Raw genomic sequence first — 22,677 nt, 5'->3', positions numbered from 1 at the left:
AATGTGGTTAATGGAAGCATATGTGTTATTATTAATTATACATTAAGAGCACGCATGTGACAGGTATCATGTCTTTAAGAGCAGCCCATTCGTTTGTTTTGTAATATGTGCACAAAATATTACATTTAAACTAATTTAATGGCTTCTATGGGAGCGATTAATTGCGTGGCATGTTTTATTTTTTTGTTGTTTTTCTGCATGGTTTCCTTCTTGTGAGACAGTGACCGGTTGGATGACCTGTTTGTCTGGTCAGCCCGGAAAAAAAGACTCCTCACAGACTCCTGTTGTTGACACCCGCAGCGGCCGCAAGTTCAATGGGAACATAGTTTTTGCTTTTAGTGCTTCAACGTGAGTCAGTGCAGTGTTAAGCCCCACGGATTCCTTATGCATGGCTCGATACATTTAAATTAAGGGGGCTATGGGGTGAATTAATGCCATGCCAAATAAATTGTTTAGCCTTTCATTACAAAGCATCTAATTTTATTATCAAACGAGCGTAGACAGCAATGCAACATTGAACACTGTGTGCGTCTACCAGAGAGCGCTGTAAAAAAAAAAAAAAGCAGCCAACCACCAACTGTCTTACTGGCACGCACTCTGCGTACGACCTATTGAAATGCTTCTTTTTGAGAGGTGACGAATGGTGGCGGCAATGTCATGGTGTTTCCGCTACTCCTCTGCCTTCATGCCATCAGGTTGGGAAACTAGCAAGAGAGCTAAGCTAGCGTCACGCTAGGCCTCCAGCAGACCAGAGGGAGAGCTACCCGAGATCAAGCACTGCTGTTCGGAAGTAGACAAATAAACCCTTTATGAATCTGCATGAAAACCGTTAAAACCCTAGAAATATGGTGGTTCTCAAAATTCGAGACCAGGTAAGTGATCATTGTGTCAAAAGCCGATCAAAGTTTAAGCTAATGTTGGCTGGCTAATATTAGCTAGCTACCCCGTTTTTAAACATTCGCCAGCGGAATGTAATTCGAGTCTCTCCAGCTATTCTCTGAAACGGAAGCGTTTCCTGAAGCCTTTCACGTAAAGCTAGCTAGAAATTAAATAGTCGCTTATGAGGTGAAAGTTATGTACAGAACTGCTGGGCAAATCACATGTGCACTTATGCTTTTGGCGACAATAAAGCTCCACTTTTACATTTAAACACATGCTCAAGCAGGTGTGGAGTTGAAACCAGCTAATGATACCAGCATTTAGCCAGAGCCGGTGTGAAATGCTACTAGCTACTCAGCTGGGAAGGGACCAGTTAGGACATTGTGAGAAAACAATACAAAACTGAATTTGAGTAGTCGTTTCTAAGTGAGAGTGTCATTTATTAATAGACATTACATCTTGTGTAGTATGAGATGATCCTCGTAACAACCAAAGCGATCTGTTGACTGTGACGTTCACGTTACTGTGACAACTGGTCGTCTGTCACATATATGTTGGCTAATCTTACATCAGCTGATGAGGTTTTGTGATAGCTATAACATTAAATACGTAAAGAAACGATGCAGATTTGTGCACACAGTCATCTAACTAATGTTCCCTACTGAGCGAAAACACCATTGTGTTGTGTAGTGGCGATCTGTCAAATGCATTGTGCTCCTTCCAGATTAGGTATTATCCAAATATTTTTTCATGGTTGTTTATAGCAATGTTGTAACATTATATAACTTGTGATGCCCTTGATCACAAATGTTTGGCGTTGGTACCCTTGTAAATTCGGCAAACCGTTCTTATTAGTAGTTTACAAAGTAGTTGTTTACCAAAATATTAAATTATTTCTCTTACTTGCATACATACAAGTAAACTGCTGTGTAATTGTTAGAATACACATATGAGCTAACTCGCAATGTGACAGTATTAAATGTGTCCTGAAATTGTATTAAACACTGACCACCTACGTATGAAAATGAGAATAGCTTTGTTTATCATCACACTACTGTTTTGCACTTGTTTGCTATTCTTGTAGCACATGTACATGCATGTGGCTTTCATTCTATGTGTGCTTGAATGACTGTGTGCTTGCGCTTCAGATAGATAGTGGAGCTGCCAACGAGCTGTCTCCATGGTGATGGTATTAACTAGGCTGGCTTGTATGAGGAGAGGAGGTGCACAGTCGTGCAGCTAGAGAAGCATAGAAAATCTCCTACACCAGTCGTGCAAGGGAACTAAAAACAACAAAATACAGATTTGTCCTTCCATTTTCCTGTGGGATATATTCTGAAATTAGCCTCTTAGCCTCAGTGCATCCAGAATATTTCTTAAATCAAATTTCACCCTGCAGATGTTAATAGGCATTAGAATAAATGAGTAGCCTTTGTCTTGTTTTTTCTAAGCACTAGTTGAGAATCAGTCCAACTGCACAAATGGGTCATGTGGCTCAAATTTGTATGAGGAAATTGCATAACTTGTTCTGTTGGTTTCAGTAAATTATTTATTTTTTATTATTGTTTTAAAACATTAGTGCTTGGGACTGTTTACCCCTGTTGTCTTGCAGCAGAAAACTTGCAATCTATTACATTAAGGACATACCAAAAGAATACGTTTTGTCAACTAGCGGTGAAAGTGATTAACTTCATGCTCAACTTTATGAAGCTTAAAGAGTTTACCAAGTGATTGGTACCGTGAATGAAAAATAGTCTAGTTGTGAGCCATGGAAATATACTATATACCAGGGGTGTCCAATCCTGGTCCTCGAAGATTGGACACCCCTGCTATATACTATATACAAACCTTGCTGTATAAACTAGGTGCTTCCTCTACATGCAAAGTTATAAACTACATGGTTGCGCATTAGCTAATTATCTAGCTGGGCAGCCTGGTGGGTTAAATGAGGGATGAAGTATTTTAATGAACAAATGCGCTCCACGTGCTACATCATCTTGATTGTATGCTGAATGTACTGGATGAAATCCAGCTTATGCAAACAATCTTATGCAGAGAAATGGACTGTTGAATGATTTCCCTCTTCACTGTTTTCCACTGAAAATGCATAAAAGACAGTAATACATGTTTTCTGCCAAACATTACAGAAGGTGATTTTAAAACTTACTGACCCCCAGGGTTGTTTGCGGTTGTATCTATACTAAGTTATGTTTTGGACAAATTGGTACAGCTTGCTCCTTCAAATGTAATGATCAAAGGAAGTGTTAGAGAATACCTTACCAGAAATGTAGAAAAACAATTTCTAAATGGTTGATTGAACTAGCAATGATGGCTTAGTTTTCAGAAACTTGACTAAAGTGAGGGAAGAGTTAAGTTTTTGAGGAAGCCAGGAATGTTCCATGTTGGTCTTTCATGGGTAACCAGTTCGAGTATCTGGAAGAGTTCCCCTGTCCTCGATGTTCTCCCCATCCATGCCAGCCTCCTCCCACAGGCTGTGGGAGGAGACTCTCTGGTGGTGTCATGGTGGCTCAGAATGGGGAGCAGACTAATATTTAGCTGGCCAATGTGTCACTTGATGGTCCATTAGCTCGCTTAACTATACAGTTCATGACTGTTGATAGGAACATTGATTTCAGCATTTGCTAGGTCATAGAAATGTAACACTGGTTATTGACCAGAAAATTCACAGTGAAAACAGTCGTCAATACTTTTTCAAAGTAAAAGAAGCACAGTTTGTTCTGCATGAAGGAAAGCAGTGCTAAATAGTGCAAACAGACATGCTAAATTTATTTGATATTCAAATTTGTAGTGCAGAAAAATAATGGTAGTGTTCTAAAGTAGAAGCAATTACAGAAAGCAATAAAAATAATTCTTATTAAATGTGAACCCAATTGCAAATCCACTTTTTGAAAACAAACCATTAAGGATCTTGTATTGAATCTATTGAAGTAGTTTATTTTGTGGGGAATAAGGATGCATGCAGAACTAATTTCTGCTGTTTTGTTCTCATTGTAAAAGAAGTTACCATTTTAACTTAGAGCTGGATCCAACATGGAAACCATAGGTTTAAGTCTGCTTTGTTGGAGCATTGGGTTGTTAGTCTTATCTGATTCTTTAGAGACATTGCAAGTGTTGTAATAGAACCTCGTGTTAACGGAAAGTCAATAACTTTCACATTTCACGCCTTAAATGTTTAATTTAGTTTCAGTTGCTTGTCTCAAAAATACGGTTACTCCTAATTATCTTTGGAAAAAAGGGAACACAACCTGTTATGTACAATATTTTCTTACATAGCACAGCTCAAGTTATGTGAAATACACAGTAGTACCTCCCTGTTTGTATACAACCCTTTGACGGGTGGGGCTAACTTAACTTTGTAAAAGGGCAAGGGCAGGACTGGCACAATCCTAAAGAGCCTTCGCAACTATCTTCTTTAGTTGAGTTTTACTTTGGAAACCTTGTTTGACTTTTATCATCTCACCACATGCTGTCACGGTGAAGCAGTTTTGCTGCTGTTGACTTTTTTTCTTTCTTTCATTTGTCTTCTTTTCGTATTTTTCTTCTTTTCGTATTTTCTCCGTTGAAGGTGCAGACTGTGAGATGAGTCTATAGTTTAAAAGATATTTGGAGGTAATGTGAAGATGGACAATGCATCAGTTATTTGAAACACGTGGCATGGATTTGTTTTTCTGGCATGCCAAGAGAGTGTAAACACATTGTGGCATTGGAAAGTGACCACTCAGCATTTGTCGGTATCGATTCTGATGGTCTGTCTCCATCATCCCTAAATCTGTGGAGTCGTCATTTTAGTAAAAGGCCTTTTTTTTACGATTTTAGACAAGAATGTTTATAGATGTTTAGCAGCGTAAAAATGATGGTGCAGCATCACAGCAAATGAGCTGTGTATGTATCGTGGTGCTTGACGGTGTGGACCCTGAAGTCTCTGTATGCTCTAAGATCACCAAAGTCTGAATGAATTGTTTTTCTTATACACTGCCCATTCAAAAAAAAGTCACCACCTGGATTTAACTAAGCAAATAGGTAGGAGCCTCCCATTAATAATTACTGCATGGATGATTATTTTTCAACTGGCAATTAGTTATTTAACCCTAACTGTTGCAGTGAGTAGCTTCTCATTTCTTAAACAACCATGTCTGAAGACGCATCCTGTGGTCATGGAAAAGATGTTAATCTGTTTCAGAAGAATCAAATTATTATCATGAATCAAGCAAAGAAAACATCTAAGAAGAAACTACTAAAACCGGGTTACTAACTATTCAGTTAAAGAAGATCATGTGGTCTGATGAGTCCAGATTTACCCTGTTCCAGAGTGATGGGCTCATCAGGGTAAGAAGAGAGGCAGGTGAAGTGATGCACCCATTATGCTTAGTGTCTACTGTACAAGCCTGTGGAGGGCAGTGTTATGATCTGGGGTTGCTGCAGTTGGTCAGGTCTAGGTTCAGCAACATTATGTTCCCTAAGAATGAGGTCAGCTGACTACCTGAATACACTGAATGACCAGGTTATTCCATCAGTGGATTTTTTTCTTCCCTGATGACAGAATTCATCTAGCTCAAATTGTAAAAGAGTGGTTTAGGAAGCCTGACACATCATTTTACACATGGATTGGCCACCACAGAGTCCAGACCTAAACCCCAATGAGAATCTTTGGGATGTGCTGGAGAAGACCTTGCGCAGCGGTCCAACTCTCCCATCATCAAACCAAGATCTTGCAACTCTGGACAGGAATAAACATGGTGACATAGCAGAAGCTCATCGAATCGATTTAACGGCGAATGCATGCCGTAATTAAAGCTAAAAGTGTTCTAAAAAAATATTAATGTGTGGCTTTTTTTTTTTTGGATGGGCAGTGTATTCTACCTAAACTGTTGGCATTTAAAGTTTGACACAATCTGCTTCTTTTCCAGCCTCCATTGCTGAAAGCTATATTCAATGTGGACCCAGATGAAGTACGCTCGCTTATATTCAAAAAAGAGGATGTGAATGCCCAGGTAATCCCAACAGACACACTGCTTCTGTACACTGTTTCCTCCTTCTATTGCTACATTTCAAAAACATCCTAACTACACCAAACTTAAACCCTCTAATGCATAATTGTCCCTGAAAGGCCTCTCAGTCAAAACAGCACATGGCTGGTTTTTACTGTTCCCTCTGCACGATCTGGCTCTGCTTATTTTATTGCATTCCTGGGGGTGTTTGTTTCGAAATAAAGCTGGTTTGTACTCGCTTGTGTTTCACTGGAACGATTTAGAAATTAGTGAATTTGTGTTAACCTTTTGTTTGCTTGAATTGTGACAGTTTGCCAACGTTTAATGGTTATTTCTCTCTGATATCATTGTGCTATTGCAAGTGGTGACTTGCAAGGGAAACTGGTTTATTCACGAGTATAAAAAAAAAAATACAAGGCACATATGGTAATACAAGAGAAAGAATAACAAGGTAACGGTGCAAGTGCAAGCTGCTGTATTCCTTTGTAATCACAAAAATGACTTTCTGCTCACACCTTCCAGGACAATGAGAAGCGAACTCCACTGCATGCTGCAGCCTATCTTGGAGATGCAGAAATTATAGAGTTGCTGATTCTTTCGGGTATGTTTTGTTTTTGTTTTTTGTTTTTCTTTTCAAGATGATTTATGTAAAGAGGCTATTCAAATCAAAAAACAACCATATAGATTTTTGCCATTCTTCTAGTGTAGGTCCAGTTAGTATATGTGATTATCAGGGTTGGGGATTAGGGTTCATAAGGCATTATTGGAGATTGTGTAAGAGGTTTGTTAGGAGTTAGTCTTACATTATTGTTTACTATTTTTTGTTGTGAAAGGGTAGATATGTCAATTATTTTACCATTTTAACTTGTTTAAGGGTTAAACATAAAATGTATATGGGCAAATCCTTAATTTTTAGGCACAGTTCTTGATGACTTTTGCATCTGTTGATGCACTAGTGAGAAATCCTCTTACATATTGTTTTACTGCACTGCTTTTGAGTGCAATGCTAACCTTTCTTAGAGCATGATGATATATTTCCGATTTGACAATCTAAATATTTTGCTTATGTAGCCAGATGGCGCATCTGATTCCAATATTGTAAAATAGCATCCCTTGCATTCTGCCACTTTATTTTGCTTATGAAGGCCTACAAGATGAAACTAGACTTCGTGGCTTTAGTTACATTATTGAAATGTTGCACCAAGTGTCTCTTTAAACAGGCTGACAGCCAGTGTCCTTTTACTTGTAGGTGCCAGAGTAAATGCCAAAGATAACAAGTGGCTGACCCCTCTGCACCGGGCTGTGGCCTCCTGCAGTGAGGTAGGTGAACATTCCTCTGATTTAGTATAACACACACTGCTCTATGCTCTTTCACTAATCCACAAGTTGTCCCAAAATATTATAACTTATTGCAGGAGGCTGTCCAGGTTTTGCTCAAACACTCTGCAGATGTTAATGCCAGAGACAAGAACTGGCAGACGCCGCTTCACATTGCCGCAGCTAATAAGGCTGTCCGCTGCGCTGAAGCCCTTGTACCGCTGCTCAGCAATGTGAATGTGTCAGATAGAGCAGGCCGGACTGCACTGCACCATGCAGCCTTCAGCGGTCATCTGGAGGTAATATTGATATTAAGTATTTCTTGGTTAATCTGTGTGCTGTCTGCAGAGAAGTGTTTGTAGTATTGATTGGATTGTGCCTCGAAAGAAATTGCAGACCATTTGAAAATCAGTTACATTAAGAAATATAAAATAACTCAAAATAGTTGGAGCTTATTGTGTGGCTGAACAGTCTGTACTGTCTTTGTGTTTGATAACCATAAACCCATCAGCACTGCGCATATTGACATATTGGGCATACAGTCCTTATTGGTGAATCATCACACCAGACTTGATTGTGGGTGTGTTTATCTACCTGTCATTATAAGTTCCTGATGTTCTGCTTTTGCTGAAGGAAGTGTTTCAGCTTGACTCATATTTGCGTAAACACAATGTGCATTGCACTGTACAGTGCATCCTTTGAAGTAAGCAACACTGGTTAAATTTTTTGCTAATTAAAAAAGTGTGAACTAAAGCAGCCAACTTCCGTATATTCCTTTGGTGACTAACTGCTGTTAGCAGCTAGGACAGCCACAATCTAACTGGCATAACCACAGCACATCATCAAGTGGTCTTTCTTTTAGCAGTGAATTCCTACAGTCATATTGGCATATGCTGTGGCCTTCTCTTAAAAATATAAGGCTAAGCCAAGCCGCCGCTGTATTAGTGTATTCTAACACCATGGCAAATTGGAGAAGCCATACCTCTACCTATAATAAAGCTGTTTTCAAGTGAACCAGTCATAGCCTGTTTAGAAAGTCACACATTCTCAGAGAATAATTTGTCCCGCAGGACTACAGATTGACATTTTGACCTGTACACAGATGGGGGTTGCCTGGTCACATGCGTGCATGCAAATAACCTATTGTAACCATATACTTGTATGGTAATTAGTGATCTTAAAAGTGGAAATGTTTTATCTTATCAGGTATTTATTCAAATCAAGCATGCATAGATTGTTCAGGGAACCCTTTGGTTATGTAGCAATATTCTAACAGAACTCAGACTATACTAAGATGAGAACATGCAGTTTGTTTAGCTTGGTATAACCTTTTCTATATCCTACAACATAGGTGCACTGGAAACTGATACACTGATGCTTTATGCCGTCTTGTTTTGTCAATGTACCTCTGCTACTTAAAAATAATTTGTTAGATTTATTAAATTCTGAGATTAGACTAAATCAAAGGTAGCTGTATGTGCATAGTGTACCTGGTGAAGACCAGTAGATCCATCTGATAGCCCTAGTATTAAAGTATGAAACACCATGATTATGAGTTGACACATGAGCTGAAGGCAGTAAAATCCTTAACATTCAACAACCAAGTTTTCAGCTTCCCATGACATGTTTCCTGATGGCTTTTTCTCCCCTCTGTTGCTGTTGTTAGATGGTCAGGCTCTTGCTGTCCAGAGGAGCAAATATTAATGCTTTTGATAAGAAGGACCGCCGTGCAATCCACTGGGCAGCTTACATGGGTAATACATAACATGGATATTTAAATTACATTATTGATTTCCTGTGCAACCCTAGAGTTCCTCACACCTCATGGTTAATAAGTGTTAAGGCCTTAATTTAAAAAATGTTTTCTCCTAATTTCATTATTCTCTATTTTTAAAAGCAAAAATATTATGTTTACAAAATTTTGGGTTTAGTTTAAGGCCCCTTAGAAAACTCTTATGTTACAGAATGATTTCATTCAACAAATCAGTCATGATTTAGGGGGGAGGATACTCAACCTATATTAATGTAAAAATCTTTAGCAAGAATATTTTCACATGTTCAGGCTATTAAATCGCTGTCTTTTTGTTTTCAGGGCACATAGAAGTGGTGAAGCTGCTGGCATCTCATGGAGCTGAGGTGGCCTGCAAAGATAAGAAATCTTACACCCCCCTACATGCGGCAGCCTCTAGTGGAATGATAAGCATTGTCAAATACCTCCTGGACTTGGGGGTGGATGTAAGTTCCACCTACAAACTTTTCATCACAGTGGAGACACTGCTAGATCTTATGATCTGATAAAAAGATATATTTATATAATAACTCAATAGATATTTTTGTGGTGTACCGTTGGAGTAACCATTCTGTATTACTTCCACTTTATCTTGATGGAAACACATTTGTCATTAACACTTTGTTAACCTTGCCATCTAGATCAATGAGCCCAATGCTTATGGCAACACACCCCTCCATGTGGCCTGCTACAATGGGCAGGATGTGGTGGTGAATGAGCTTATTGAGTGTGGAGCTAACGTTAACCAGGTGAACGAGAAAGGATTTGCACCTCTCCATTTTACCGCCGCCTCACGTCATGGAGCGCTCTGTCTGGAGCTCCTGGTGTGCAATGGGGCTGATGTCAACATCAAGGTGAGTAAAAACTAAAGCTGTTATTTTAGCAAAAAACAATGAACATTGTGAAGATTTTGTTCGCATGTGATTCAAAGCAAGTTCTCTCCAAAGTTTTAACTCAGACTGTTGTTTGACGTTTTGTTGTTGTTGTTGTTGTTTGTTTGCTTTTTTATTTGGGCAGCATACTTTAAAACCGTAATAATGACCTATGCGGTAATGCCACCATGTTTTTATTTCACTCCAGAGTAAAGATGGTAAGACTCCCCTCCACATGACAGCTATCCATGGGAGGTTTTCTAGGTCTCAAGCAATCATCGAAAATGGTAAACTACTCTAAAAATCAGCATCATTGGTTGTGTTCCTCAAGCTGTACTGTAAAACCGGAGCTGTTTCTCAGTGTTTCATTCCACGTGCTGGGTTTGTGATTTTTCTGAAGGTGCTGAGATAGACTGTGAAGATAAGAATGGAAATACGCCACTGCACATTGCAGCTCGATATGGACACGAGCTCCTCATCAACACTCTCATCACCAACAGAGCTGACACAGCTAAGTGAGCGAGACTGTTTCCCCCTTTTTCAGCATCTGATTCAACCTTATACATTGCGGAAGAGCTGCATATTTAAAACTTTCGTTTTAAAAGAAGCTATGTAGTGTTTGTGTAACTGATGTAGATGATTCTGTGCTGCTTATACATTTTTTTTTGCTCTAGGTTTAGCATCAGTGGTATTTGGGTCATACTGGATAAACAAACCTAATTGTGTCTTTTTCAGGCGAGGGATTCATGGTATGTTCCCACTACATCTGGCTGCTCTCAGTGGATTCTCTGACTGCTGCCGGAAGCTCTTGTCATCAGGTGAGCAAATTGTGCAGTTGCCCTCAGTTGTATTAACTCAGCTGGTGAAAGTACAGAAGCCTTGTGTTTGGATTCTACATTCACGTCATTTGGCAGAAGCTTTTATCCAAAGTGACTTACAAGTGAGACAAGGGTACAAGGGTAGGCAGGGTAAACGTAAGGAGGTCTTTCCTAAGATTAGAAAATATTGTAAAGCCCTATGTACGGTATGTAATATATTTACTGACCTGTTCATCATCCTTTGCTCTGACACAGGTTTTGATATTGATACGCCTGATGACTTTGGAAGGACCTGTTTACATGCTGCAGCTGCTGGAGGGTGAGACAGCTAAATATTCTCTTATATTACCTGTCGGTGTTAAAAATGAGAATAGTAATATATGTATTAGTTCATTATCTCATCTAATCCCTCAGAAACCTGGAATGTCTCAATCTCCTCCTCAACACGGGGGCAGACTTCAATAGGAAGGACAGCTTTGGCAGGTTTGTAACATTTAAAGGTTGATTACGAGTTTGCGCTCTTCTAGTTTCTCTCTCTTAAATTTGAACAGTGAACTGAGCCATGTTTGCATTTCCAGGACTCCTCTGCACTATGCTGCTGCCAACTGCAACTACCAGTGCCTGTTTGCTCTGGTGGGCTCTGGGGCCAGCGTCAATGACCTAGACGAGCGAGGCTGCACTCCCCTCCACTACGCTGCTGCCTCTGACACAGATGGAAAGTCAGTAATACTTTGAAAATTCAGTTTCATAAAAGATGTGGTAGCTGTGTGGGAGGCAGGTTATATTTGAGGCTTTTTATGGATGCAAGCTCACATTACATTATGGATTATGCTTGGTAACAGTTCAGGCCTTCAAAGAAGATGTTGTTTCCTTGACTACAGCCGCTTTGTTGTGTCTGCAGGTGCCTGGAATATTTACTGCGAAATGATGCAAATCCAGGGATCCGGGACAATCAGGGCTACAATGCTGTCCACTATGCCTCAGCATATGGACATCGTCTCTGTTTGGAGCTGGTGAGAGCTTAAATCCAGAGTGCATGCTACACATTTTTATATTGCCATATTACAGTGATGTTTAATTCATAGTTCCTTCTCCCTTTGTCGTTTTTAGATTGCAAGTGAAACACCTCTGGATGTGGTGAGTGCATTTTGTTCTACTTTTCCTTGAGTATTAGTTTTTCATGTATCAAGTAGGTCACAAGTCGACTTGTAATATTTTTTGTCAATTCGTATGAACTTTGAGACTAAGTGTAATAAGTTCTATTTGTGCACCTGTGTTGTTCAGTTAATGGAAACCTCAGGGACAGACATCCTGAATGATTCTGATGTCAGAGCCCCCGTCAGCCCCCTGCACCTTGCTGTGAGTAATTATCATTATAATGGATTTACTGTTAATCTCAGGCAGGGTATGGTATGGTCTGTTCACGGTAGATATATCTTTCAGGCATACCATGGCCACCACCATGCTTTGGAGGTTCTGGTGCAGTCTCTGCTGGATCTTGATGTGAGAAACAGCCAAGGACGTACACCCCTAGACCTGGCTGCCTTTAAGGGCCATGTGGAGTGTGTGGACGTCCTAATCAACCAGGGAGCCTCTATCCTTGTGAAAGACTTCACCTTGAAGCGAACCCCCATCCATGCTGCAGGTGTGCACCTGAAGTTGGTGACTCACAACTTTGCCTACCTCAAATGTCAAACTCTAGCAAAATGAGAAATGCCAATGGATTAATAATTCTTTCCCTGCAGCTACCAATGGTCATTCAGAATGTTTGCGTTTGCTGATTGGAAATGCTGATCTTCAGAGTGCAGTGGACATTCAAGACGGAAATGGGCAGTAAGTGAAATTTGTTTATGATTTTTTTTTTTTCAGTTAAATTATAGTTAAAACAATTACTGACATTATTGTTTATTGTTTCTTAGAACCCCTCTGATGCTGTCAGTCCTGAGTGGACACACAGATTGTGTTTATTCTCTGCTAAATAAGGGAGCCAATGTAGAAGCCAAAGACAAGTGGGGCAGGACAGCCCTGCACAGAGGAGTAAGAAAATGTCACTAGTTTTACACACACTTGCACGTACTGTTGGCTGAGGGATCGTTTTAATGCACAAGTCACCTCAGTCACTTGTAAAGTGATCTAAACTATATCAATACATTGGTTAACTCTTATATTCATCACTCAGGATACAGTCAGTCAATAGTAACAACACTGATATATTATTTTTCTGTCCTCAGGCAGTGACCGGCCATGAAGAATGTGTGGAAGCCTTGCTCCAGCACAGCGCCAACTTCCTGGTGCGAGACTGTAAAGGGCGCACACCGATCCACCTGGCAGCAGCATGTGGACACATTGGGGTACTGGGAGGCCTGCTGCATGCTGCCCAATCAGTGGAAACACTCCCTGTCTTGACAGACAACCAAGGCTACACCCCACTGCACTGGGCCTGCTACAATGGTACAGAGATGAATTTGATCTGATATTTAATAATGTACGCCACTGAAAAAAGGAACACTTTTTTGTTTTTTTCTTCAAGTTTCACGCTCGTTCTTTACGCACCCCAAGTTTTGACATATGCTGATGACATCAAAAATTTTAAGAGAGCCCATATTGTGATCACCTCAAGATGAAGCCTGATATAGTTTGCTGTTTTTCCTGCAGGTCACGATACGTGTGTGGAGGTTTTGCTGGAACAAGAGGTTTTCCACAAAGCTGAAGGCAATTCTTTCAGCCCCCTCCACTGTGCTGTGTAAGACCTTTTGCTGTTTCAGGCACCGTGTGTGAGAGCAGAGCATTTTACCAGATGAAATAATTGTGCTGTTTTTATCTACTCTAGGATCCATGACAATGAAGGAGCTGCCGAGATGCTGATAGACACTTTGGGCCCTGCAATTGTCAATACCAAAGACAGTAAAAACAGGTATACACAAATAGAGACAAGTAATTGCAGAAAGAATTTTTGTAACTCACTTGATATTGGGCATCCTTTCTAGTGGAATTTAAACTTGCCTTTTAAAACAAGACTGATTTTATTTGTGCAGGACCCCCCTGCATGCAGCGGCCTTCACAGACCATGTGGAGTGTCTCCAGCTGCTGCTGAGCCACAATGCTCAGGTCAACAGTGTCGACGCTGCAGGGAAGACCCCACTCATGATGGCTGCTGAGAACGGCCAGACTAACGCTGTTGGTACGAATGCATACATTAACAAGCTAACTGGGAAAATTAAACAACATAATAAGCTGTATTGAATTAACTTTTTCCTTTTCGTGTCCTCTCTTAGAGCTGCTGGTAAGCAGTGCGAAAGCAGATCTCACTCTGCAGGATGCTGTGAAGAACACTGCACTTCATTTGGCCTGCAGTAAGGTGTGTATCACCCTATGATGGCACTGTTCTTACATTCTACAGCAGTAATTATACACTGTGTTCCAGGCAAGGATGTGTTGAAATTCAATACAGTATTTGCTGTGGTATGTGTTAACATTCATTATCCTCTTTTCTACAGGGACATGAAACCAGTGCCTTGTTGATATTGGAGAAGATTACAGACAGAAACCTCATAAATGCCACTAATGCCGCCTTACAGACGTATGCATCATTTGTATTACACTGCTGTCTTGTTTTGTGCTGCAGCTAAGTAATGGAATGGATGGTAGTGTTAGTGCATTACAATTATTAATATAGAGTTATAGAACAAACAGTGAAATATCGACTTGCCTGCCAATACATCAATGTTTTATCATCCTTTAAGGCCTCTACACGTGGCAGCAAGAAATGGTCTGACTGTGGTGGTGCAAGAGCTGCTTGCGAAGGGAGCCAGTGTGCTTGCAGTCGACGAAAACGGTAAATATGTTATAATATCTTTATTCTACTACTTGCCATCACGTTTCAGGGCAATGAGAATAGCTACTAACATATGCATCCTAATGGACATAGCAGGCTCACAAATTAGTTTGTCATAGCAAAAGTGCCACTATAAATGGCTATTGGGCAGTTTTCATTTTCCACTGTCAAGTGCTTCTACATTTCAAACATTTCATCTGCTGATAAACCATTGCCTTAAGAGGACATGATGGCTGACATGATGATGTCGATGAATCAACCAACATGTTAATTACCTTATAACTTGTCAGTAGGTGTTGTCTTGTAACAGATATATCAGTGACTATTTTGTAACTATCTTGATAATCAATTCAATGTTTTGTTTCTTGCACCTCAACAGTGAGCTTTGTCAGTTTTTCTTTATGTAACCACAAACTTTGGATTGTTAGACAAACCAGGAATTTGTATTTGTTGCATTGGGTTTTGCAAAATTGTAACAGCGATTTTTACCTTTTCATGGCATTTTATAGGACAGTAATGAAAATAAGTTGAGTCTCATTTGTAGCTCACAGACAAATTATATACTGTAACCAAGGTAATTAGGCTGTATAATTCAACTGATGTGATACTGATGCTAGAAACTGAAACTGTGTATTATTTGGACAGTATGTAACACTGGTGTCATTACTTTAGGGTACACACCCGCTTTGGCTTGTGCCCCCAACAAAGATGTGGCAGACTGCCTAGCACTCATTCTGGCCACCATGATGCCTGTGTCCCCCTGTACCCCGGCACCCACCCTCCCTTTCAGTGCCATTAATCACTACACCACCAGCCCTTCCAAGAGTGTCACCTTTGACAGCCTGCCCGTGCTGCGTGGTGAGCACAGCTCCTACTGCAGCTTCAACAATATCAGCCATCACGATGGCTTCTACAAGGACGAGGAGCTCAACGACTCAGATTCAGAGACGTACTGAGACATGGGAGGAAGCGATAAATGCATAAACACACACTGTGTCTTAAAAATCACCGACCGCCAGCTTGGGAGGGCAGAAGAAGAGACAAGCCCCCACAGGAGCCTTAAGAGTCCCACTCACCCACCCGTCCCGTGCCCCAACCAGAGAGCAAGAGAGGGAGGATGTGCAGCAGGTTGGCTTCGCTCATCCCGACCTCATCCAGCACCAGGTGTCCTTTCAGCCGATACTGGATCTCAGTAACCGCTGCTTTACCAACACTGACTTCGAGTGCTACAAACTGTGCTAGATGGGCAGACAGCGACCTTTGTACAGCAATAACATGTTCAAGAGGGACGGTAGCGCTTCACAGAGAGCTAAACCAACAGGGACCAAAAGACATGGATGCATTTTAACCCAGTTTTAAAAATGTAAATAAGATTTGAAATTTGGGTTTATCTATTAGTGAAGCGGGAGAAGCCAGATTTCATTTTTGTGAGAGGGTTTAGAGAAGGTTGATGTCCGTACACTACATCTGTCAGAACACACTTGTCCTTCAACTCTGTAAATCACAGAAGAGGAAAATCATTTATTTTTTGAGATCACAATTTTAATATTCCCATGTTTATGTCTTAAACTCCTTATCCCACGGGGAAGAAATCAGATTTTGCTCACCTGAGTAACTAAAATATTTGGTATGTGCACCAGGCTATTTTTAAGTTGAACAACCTTTTCTTTGTATATTGACCTTTCCATTGCAGTTTAGAATAAATTATTTGTGTACTTTTGGTTCCTATTTATGTGTTCATTTTGTGCCTTCATTAGTTACTGAGAAAAGATGGGTTTGTAGGCAGCTTTGAAAGTACATTCGTGCTCACTAGTATGAAACATGAGAAGTGAGAAGCACTGATTCAATACTGAGATATCTGAGGCTCAGCTTTGTGAGGAGAAACGCTGTAAACCAATGAAAGGACAGCTTTTGATTTTCTTCTGTTTAAATGATAGTTTGCTCTTTATGATAGCCAATGTTTGTTGACAGGTTTTGCTTGCTTTAAGTTAAAAAAAGAAACCACTTGATTCCACTATGATTCAAAGCTCCTCCTTTCTGACTTATGAAAAAAAATAAACTCTTAACTGGAAATATGTACAATACGTTTGCTAGCTTCTTTAGAATGGAAAAGATTTTCTTTTCCTTACTTTTTTCTTTGAAGAGGGATGAAACTAGCATGTACATAGAAATGATGACTGTGAATTCAAAGCTCCAATGAATTCTTTCAGTACTGAGATTGCTGTATATTTTATGAGTAATAAAGAAATGAATTATTTAATAATGAACATGAGTTTTAATGGAGTCTTCCTTCTAATTCTGTCAGATTTATGACACAGTAGATTAGATGGTTAACAATCACATTACATTATCCAGTAAATTCTAACATACTGGTCTTTGTGTTGTATAAATATTTTTCAAAATACTGTATCAACTTCTCTGATTATTCCTCCGAAACATTAATGATTTAAGGTGCTTTAAAACATAGCCTGGAACTCTCTGAACCCGTCCTTTGTGAAGTAGTATGTAAAATTTATTTTTCATTAGATATCATTAGTTAATATGATATTTAATAATACATTTGAATATAACCTTTATTCCAAAGGTTCATTCTTGACTCTTGAAATAAATATTGTCAATCATTAATCTAAACGGTGTGGACTTTTGTTTTTAGATTAATGACTGACAAAGTCTGCATTTGGTTGAGCAAGAACTGCTGAGCAGATTAAACAATAATACAAATAATGTCATTTGTATCCTTCATTTGATCATTTAGGACAGGTTGTAATCTGACGTGTGTTCACACAGTAAAGCTCAGAATCGCACAGTTAATAATAAATCCTTTTAAAATCCTTCAAAAGTGTGTTTTATGTAAAAGAAAACTGTATTCAGTACGATGTCTATGCATAAAGTAACGTGGGCGTGCTGCCGAAACAACCTGTAAGAAAATGTGAAATGGTCCTTTTATGACGTCACACACGGTGGCTCGTGTGATTGGCTCACAACGCGGAAGTGATAGAGACGAGGCTGTTTCAGAGGACAGTCGTAAACAAGAAGCGACAACTTGTAGTTCATGATTGCTGCGTTTTGTAAGCGCTTTAGCTGTGCAGGTGCAAAGTACGGTAGCTACTTTTACAGAGCCATGGGCGAAGTCACAGGAGCTCAGCTGATTGCTGAGTCTTTAAAAGCTCAGGTAAGACCAGTTAAAAACACCAACTTTGCGAAGTTTCCAGCTGTGTGTGTGTGTGTTTTCAAAGCGAACCATAATCACGCATCTGCTGCGTGTCAAAGTTCATGTCCTGCGACGTCATGTCGTAAACATTTAACAGATTTTAGATTTTAGCGTCGGTTTTGTTCAAAATAAATAGTCTCTGTCCCTGCAGAAAGTGGAGTACATGTTTGGGATAGTCGGTGTTCCTATCATTGAGGTGGCCATGGCTGCTCAGGCTGCAGGGATCAAATATGTGGGAATGCGCAACGAGCAAGCGGTAAACCTCACTGATCTGTGCTTAGACTGACGTTCACCTGCTCTAATGATGGAGCTGCACTAGTATTAATGTAAAATAAACGGTGTCATTCAACAGGCTTGCTATGCAGCATCTGCCATTGGATACCTCACTGGGAGGTAAGACATTAGTGACTGAACTATGTGAGCAGCTGCTGTGTCCGTGTGTATCTGACATGTTCCTGTCTCCTGTGGTCACCTGTATCCAGACCAGGTGCCTGCCTGGTTGTGTCTGGACCTGGACTCATTCATGCACTTGGTGGAATGGCCAACGCCAATATGAATTGCTGGTATTTTATTATTGTTAATTTTTACAACACCAGTTTATTTTTGTTTTAATATAGCATCTGTTGACCAGTTTAAAAAGTGCATGTTACCATTGTACAGGCCAGTGGTTGTTATCGGGGGTTCCTCAGATCGAAATCAAGAAACAGCAGGAGCATTTCAGGAGTTTCCTCAGGTATTGTACCATATGTCTTTGTGCTTTCTTGTCTGTTGATGTTTCATTGAAGCGACACTGTTTTCATTTGGTGATAGGTGGAAGCATGTCGCCTGTACAGCAAGTTTTCTGCCAGACCCAGCAGTCTGGAAGCCATCCCTTCAGTGATAGAGAAGGTAAAACTGTTACAGACCTGGTTATGTATCAGAAAAAAAAAAATCATACATGCAGTTTGACAATGTTAAGGTAAATGTGTTTATTTGCTGATAGGCGGTTCGTACAAGCATGTATGGACGCCCAGGTGCTTGTTATGTGGACATTGCAGGAGACATGGTTAATGCTAAAGTAGACAGGAGCACAGTCAGGTTTGTTGCTGTTATTCAGAATTATTATCGAGAATTCTGCGACTTCAGCTGTGCAGACATTTGAACTGGTGTGTTTCTTCTACAGAGTTGTGTCCTGCTGTCCGCCTCCCCCAGTGAGCTTGGCAGACCACGGTGCCGTCACAGAAGCCATCTCTGTCTTGAAAGCAGCTAAAAGACCATTAGTCATTATTGGCAAAGGTAACATCAGAACAAACACTTGCTACCTCTATCTGTCTCTTGTAATTATCATATCAAATTAGCTAGAAAGCCAAATCTCCTCTATAATGAGTGAATCTGAGTGGGCCTGATATCACACTGCACAGGTGCAGCCCATGGTCGAGCAGAAATTGCTCTTAGGAAGTTTGTGAAAATGAGTGGTTTGCCGTTCCTGCCCACCCCCATGGGGAAAGGAGTGTTGCCTGATGATCACCCCAACTGTGTGGCTGCTGCACGCTCAAGGTGAGCCAAATTATACACCTGCTCCCTCAGCTCCAAACATATGAATGAATGCAGTTTTATCTGTGATATTTAAATGCTTACATAGAAATATTTTTCTATTACTTCCAAGGCAATGTGTAGCATGAAGAATCTCTTTAGAATGTACTTTATTATGATTATTATTTATATTACATAACACTATGTTCATTGGACAGCGATTTGTGTCCAGAGCAACTTGATATATGCTTGTATCTCTACCCCACTGTTGCACAGAGCTCTTCTCCAGGCTGATGTTGTGCTTTTGCTTGGAGCCAGGCTCAATTGGATTCTGCATTTTGGTCTGCCACCTAGGTTTGATCCTGATGTCAAAGTCATCCAAGTATGTCAAAAACTATAATTGTTAGTGGTGTTTTTAATGTCAGGCTTGGTATAAATCGTCGTGCAATTTGTGTTTGGTCATATCTCCTGTGTTTTAATAACATAATACAGTTCTGCTCTATATGCAGGTTGACCTTTGTGCTGAGGAGATGGGGAATAACGTGAGACCTGCTGTTGCTCTCCTAGGAGACATCAATGCTATTGTCACTCAGGTATATTAACAGTAACTCACCACACAAACACAGTTTTTTAATCATCTTTATTGTCTGTGCGTTTCTGTCTTGATATCCTGATGTAAAATAAAATAAACACTATAAGAGAACAGTTTGTGTGTCTTTTTATTTATTCATATTATTTATTTTTTGTTTATTTCAGCTTCTTGAGTGTGTCCATAAAGATGGCTGGAAATATCCGTCTGATACAGAGTGGTGGAGCACACTGAAGGACAAAATAGTTGCTAATGCAAAGATATCAAAGGTGGATTTTGGCTCACTTATGAAAAGGCTTTAGTGTGATACTTGATGTGTAGATGTGTGATGTGTGTTATCAGTTTTTCATTATTATTTATACATTTTCAAAATGTTTCCACTCTATATCCATAGGCACTTGCTCTGCAGTCAACATTGCCCATGAACTATTACACCGTGTTTCACCATGTGTCCCAGCTGCTGCCTCATGACTGCATCATCGTCAGCGAAGGAGCAAACACCATGGACATAGGACGCACAATGTTGAACAACTACCTGCCTCGACACAGGCAAGGCAGCAAAACACAACAAAATAGATTTTCACCATAAGAATAGTACATAGAGGCACTGTGGCCTATTTTTAACCGCGATGTGCCTGACGTATGTTTTAGTAGTGTGTGGTTAGGTAATACTGCTGATGTGCAGGTTGGATGCTGGCACGTTTGGAACAATGGGAGTAGGCCTTGGTTTTGCAATAGCAGCAGCTGCTGTGGAGAGGAGCAGGAATAAAGGCCGCAGGATTGTCTGTGTCGAAGGAGACAGCGCCTTTGGATTTTCTGGCATGGAAGTAGAAACAATGTGCAGGTTAGTTTTCTCCATTTTGATACATAACATATACATTTCAGCTCCCAGTACAACTTGATTTCACACTGTAGTTTTTTTCCAGGTATAATCTGCCTGTGGTCATCATTGTGGTCAACAATAATGGTATATACAGCGGAGTGGATCCAGAGACGTGGAAAGAAATGGCAAAAATGGGAGACTTGACCGCCATGTCAGTCACTCATTAGGCAAATGATGCATTACATTTAATATCATGGTTTTTCATCTATGAAATTATCTCTAATGTACTGAGAATGTGTTTTACATTATTGTGTTGCTTGCCAGAGCCCCTCCTGTGACCCTCCTACCTGAGGCACGCTATGATAAAATTATGGCAGCACTTGGAGGCCGAGGCTTCTTAGTGCGAACAGTCGAGGAGCTGCGCAGCGCCTTACAGCTTAGCTTGAGTGACTGGGAGAAACCAAGTCTCCTGAATATCCTCATTGACCCGTCCTCCGACAGAAAACAGCAGGTAACTCTCACCAGCAGCAATATACAGTATGTGTGTATTCAACTCAGTCATCCTGTGTAGTACAGGTCCAAATAATACATTAACAAGCATGACATTCTTTGGAAAAAAAAAACCCCTGCCCCCTGGTGGTTGACGGTGTAACTAAAGCTGTGACTGTATATATGAAAGGGTGCAATTTGGGAGGACTGCACATTTGGACGTTTCATTTTTCCTGGAAGAAGAACAGAAAGAAGATGGATTGTGACCTGAATGACATTGACAGTTATAGCTGAAGAGCCAAGAGTGGTTAAAAGCAGCAGCAGCATTTAGCTTCATGATTAGCGTAGAGCAACAAACAGCTCAGTGTTTACTTATCTCATCCTCATAGAGCTCCATGACTGACATGTCTCACTGAATGGTAATCCATGCACTCCAGGTGCACAGCAGAACTGTTCACGCAGGACAATCCCTTCACCTCACACTAACCTGACCTTTCTATTTCAGGGCCCTCATAATTAGAAAGTATGGGCGTCTGTGTTGATGTTGAATGCAATGTAACCTGTCACTGACATGTTTGAAGGTTGTATTGAAGACTGTATCCATGGTACCAAACTCCATGGTTGTGCACTATGTGGCCAACAGAAAGATGTGTCCGCTTGTTTGAGCTGCCATCTGCCTTTTGTGTCAGGATTAAACTTGTGCTGATTTAATGCTGCTCTGTGTGTCTCTGCAGGAGTTTCCTTGGCTCACACGCTCTAACCTATAGACTTGAACAGAGGTCGACTTCGTCCTCCGTCCAGAATGAACAGAACTGCAGTGATGGTTTTCTTCAGAGAACTGGAAAAGATATATATTTCCATGAAATGACTGAAATATTTTTGAATGATTGTGACTACACTTTACTACCTTAAAATTAACAAAATAATTATTATAGCTATAAAACATTTTTACAGATACTGTTGTACTGCAAATGTTATTTCTTCATAGCAAATCAGTACAGTACATATTTCATTATCCATAACTTTGACTGTAATTTTTTAACTTAATTTCATTGTTTGGGAAATAAAATGACTTGAGTGAGTGTGAAAAATACACTTCATGAACAGTTTCCTGAAGCCCAGTGTGATTTTTCTTTTTTTTTTATTATTTCTATGATATGAAACTGAGAAAAGCAGCAAATTCTCACTGTGGAGATCTTAGAACCAGAGGCTTTCCTTGAAATGCTAAAATTAGAAGGAAAAGTAGTCACTGATTAATTATGTCAGACAACATATTGATTAATCAATTCAGCTCTGTTGGGCTGCGGGATTAACACTCAGTAGATGGATTATTAAATGGTGTTTGCTCCCTCATCCTAAAGTGCAAACACTAATACTAAGAAAGTGAAAATGTAACTTGACAGTCTCAAAATCTGCACAGATTTACATCCTAATTACTTCCACACTTTGTCAGGGATATCTTTAAAGGCGTCGATAAATGAATTCTAGCAGTAGTGACGATCACAATGTCATAAATGTTTGTATATTTGTTTAT

General features: G+C 40.1%; 2 protein-coding genes across 2 annotated transcripts; both read left to right on the top strand.

Annotated features, from left to right (window-relative positions):
* The first annotated feature begins 667 nt into the window (after positions 1-667).
* Positions 668-16,786, top strand: ankrd28b (ankyrin repeat domain 28b). The gene is made up of 28 exons (XM_026371292.1): positions 668-872; positions 5,808-5,891; positions 6,411-6,489; positions 7,138-7,208; positions 7,304-7,504; positions 8,872-8,959; positions 9,298-9,440; positions 9,636-9,848; positions 10,075-10,153; positions 10,267-10,381; positions 10,602-10,684; positions 10,940-11,003; positions 11,099-11,167; positions 11,263-11,403; positions 11,586-11,697; positions 11,795-11,821; positions 11,969-12,043; positions 12,128-12,329; positions 12,430-12,517; positions 12,604-12,721; positions 12,916-13,135; positions 13,340-13,427; positions 13,515-13,598; positions 13,720-13,865; positions 13,960-14,042; positions 14,182-14,264; positions 14,428-14,519; positions 15,192-16,786. Exons 1-28 carry the CDS (start codon positions 846-848, stop codon positions 15,473-15,475), a joined length of 3,159 nt encoding a protein of 1,052 aa, XP_026227077.1. The 5' UTR covers positions 668-845; the 3' UTR covers positions 15,476-16,786.
* Positions 16,787-17,546: 760 nt separating this feature from the next.
* On the top strand, positions 17,547-22,252 carry hacl1 (2-hydroxyacyl-CoA lyase 1). The gene is made up of 17 exons (XM_026373356.1): positions 17,547-17,691; positions 17,882-17,986; positions 18,083-18,123; positions 18,213-18,293; positions 18,391-18,463; positions 18,541-18,618; positions 18,713-18,807; positions 18,893-19,005; positions 19,131-19,266; positions 19,519-19,624; positions 19,752-19,835; positions 19,999-20,100; positions 20,226-20,380; positions 20,517-20,675; positions 20,758-20,865; positions 20,979-21,165; positions 21,878-22,252. The coding sequence occupies exons 1-17, from the start codon at positions 17,572-17,574 to the stop codon at positions 21,908-21,910; spliced, it is 1,776 nt and encodes a 591-aa protein (XP_026229141.1). The 5' UTR covers positions 17,547-17,571; the 3' UTR covers positions 21,911-22,252.
* Positions 22,253-22,677: the final 425 nt, after the last annotated feature.

This window comes from Anabas testudineus, chromosome 16 (genome assembly GCF_900324465.2).
Source record: "Anabas testudineus chromosome 16, fAnaTes1.2, whole genome shotgun sequence".
Taxonomy (NCBI): Eukaryota; Metazoa; Chordata; class Actinopteri; order Anabantiformes; family Anabantidae; genus Anabas; species Anabas testudineus.
The sequence above is the reverse complement of the archived record's forward strand: the minus strand, read 5'-3'. Positions and strand labels throughout refer to the sequence as shown.

Coding starts and splice junctions, on each gene's coding strand:
- ankrd28b (XM_026371292.1), top strand. CDS start 846: ATGGTGGTTCTCAAAATTCGAGACCAG. Junction 9,441..9,635: donor TCCTGGACTTGGGGGTGGAT/GTAAGTTCCACC, acceptor CTTGCCATCTAG/ATCAATGAGCCCAATGCTTA. Junction 9,849..10,074: donor GGGCTGATGTCAACATCAAG/GTGAGTAAAAAC, acceptor ATTTCACTCCAG/AGTAAAGATGGTAAGACTCC.
- hacl1 (XM_026373356.1), top strand. CDS start 17,572: ATGATTGCTGCGTTTTGTAAGCGCTTTAGCTGTGCAGGTGCAAAGTAC. Junction 18,124..18,212: donor ATTGGATACCTCACTGGGAG/GTAAGACATTAG, acceptor ACCTGTATCCAG/ACCAGGTGCCTGCCTGGTTG. Junction 19,836..19,998: donor TCAATGCTATTGTCACTCAG/GTATATTAACAG, acceptor TGTTTATTTCAG/CTTCTTGAGTGTGTCCATAA.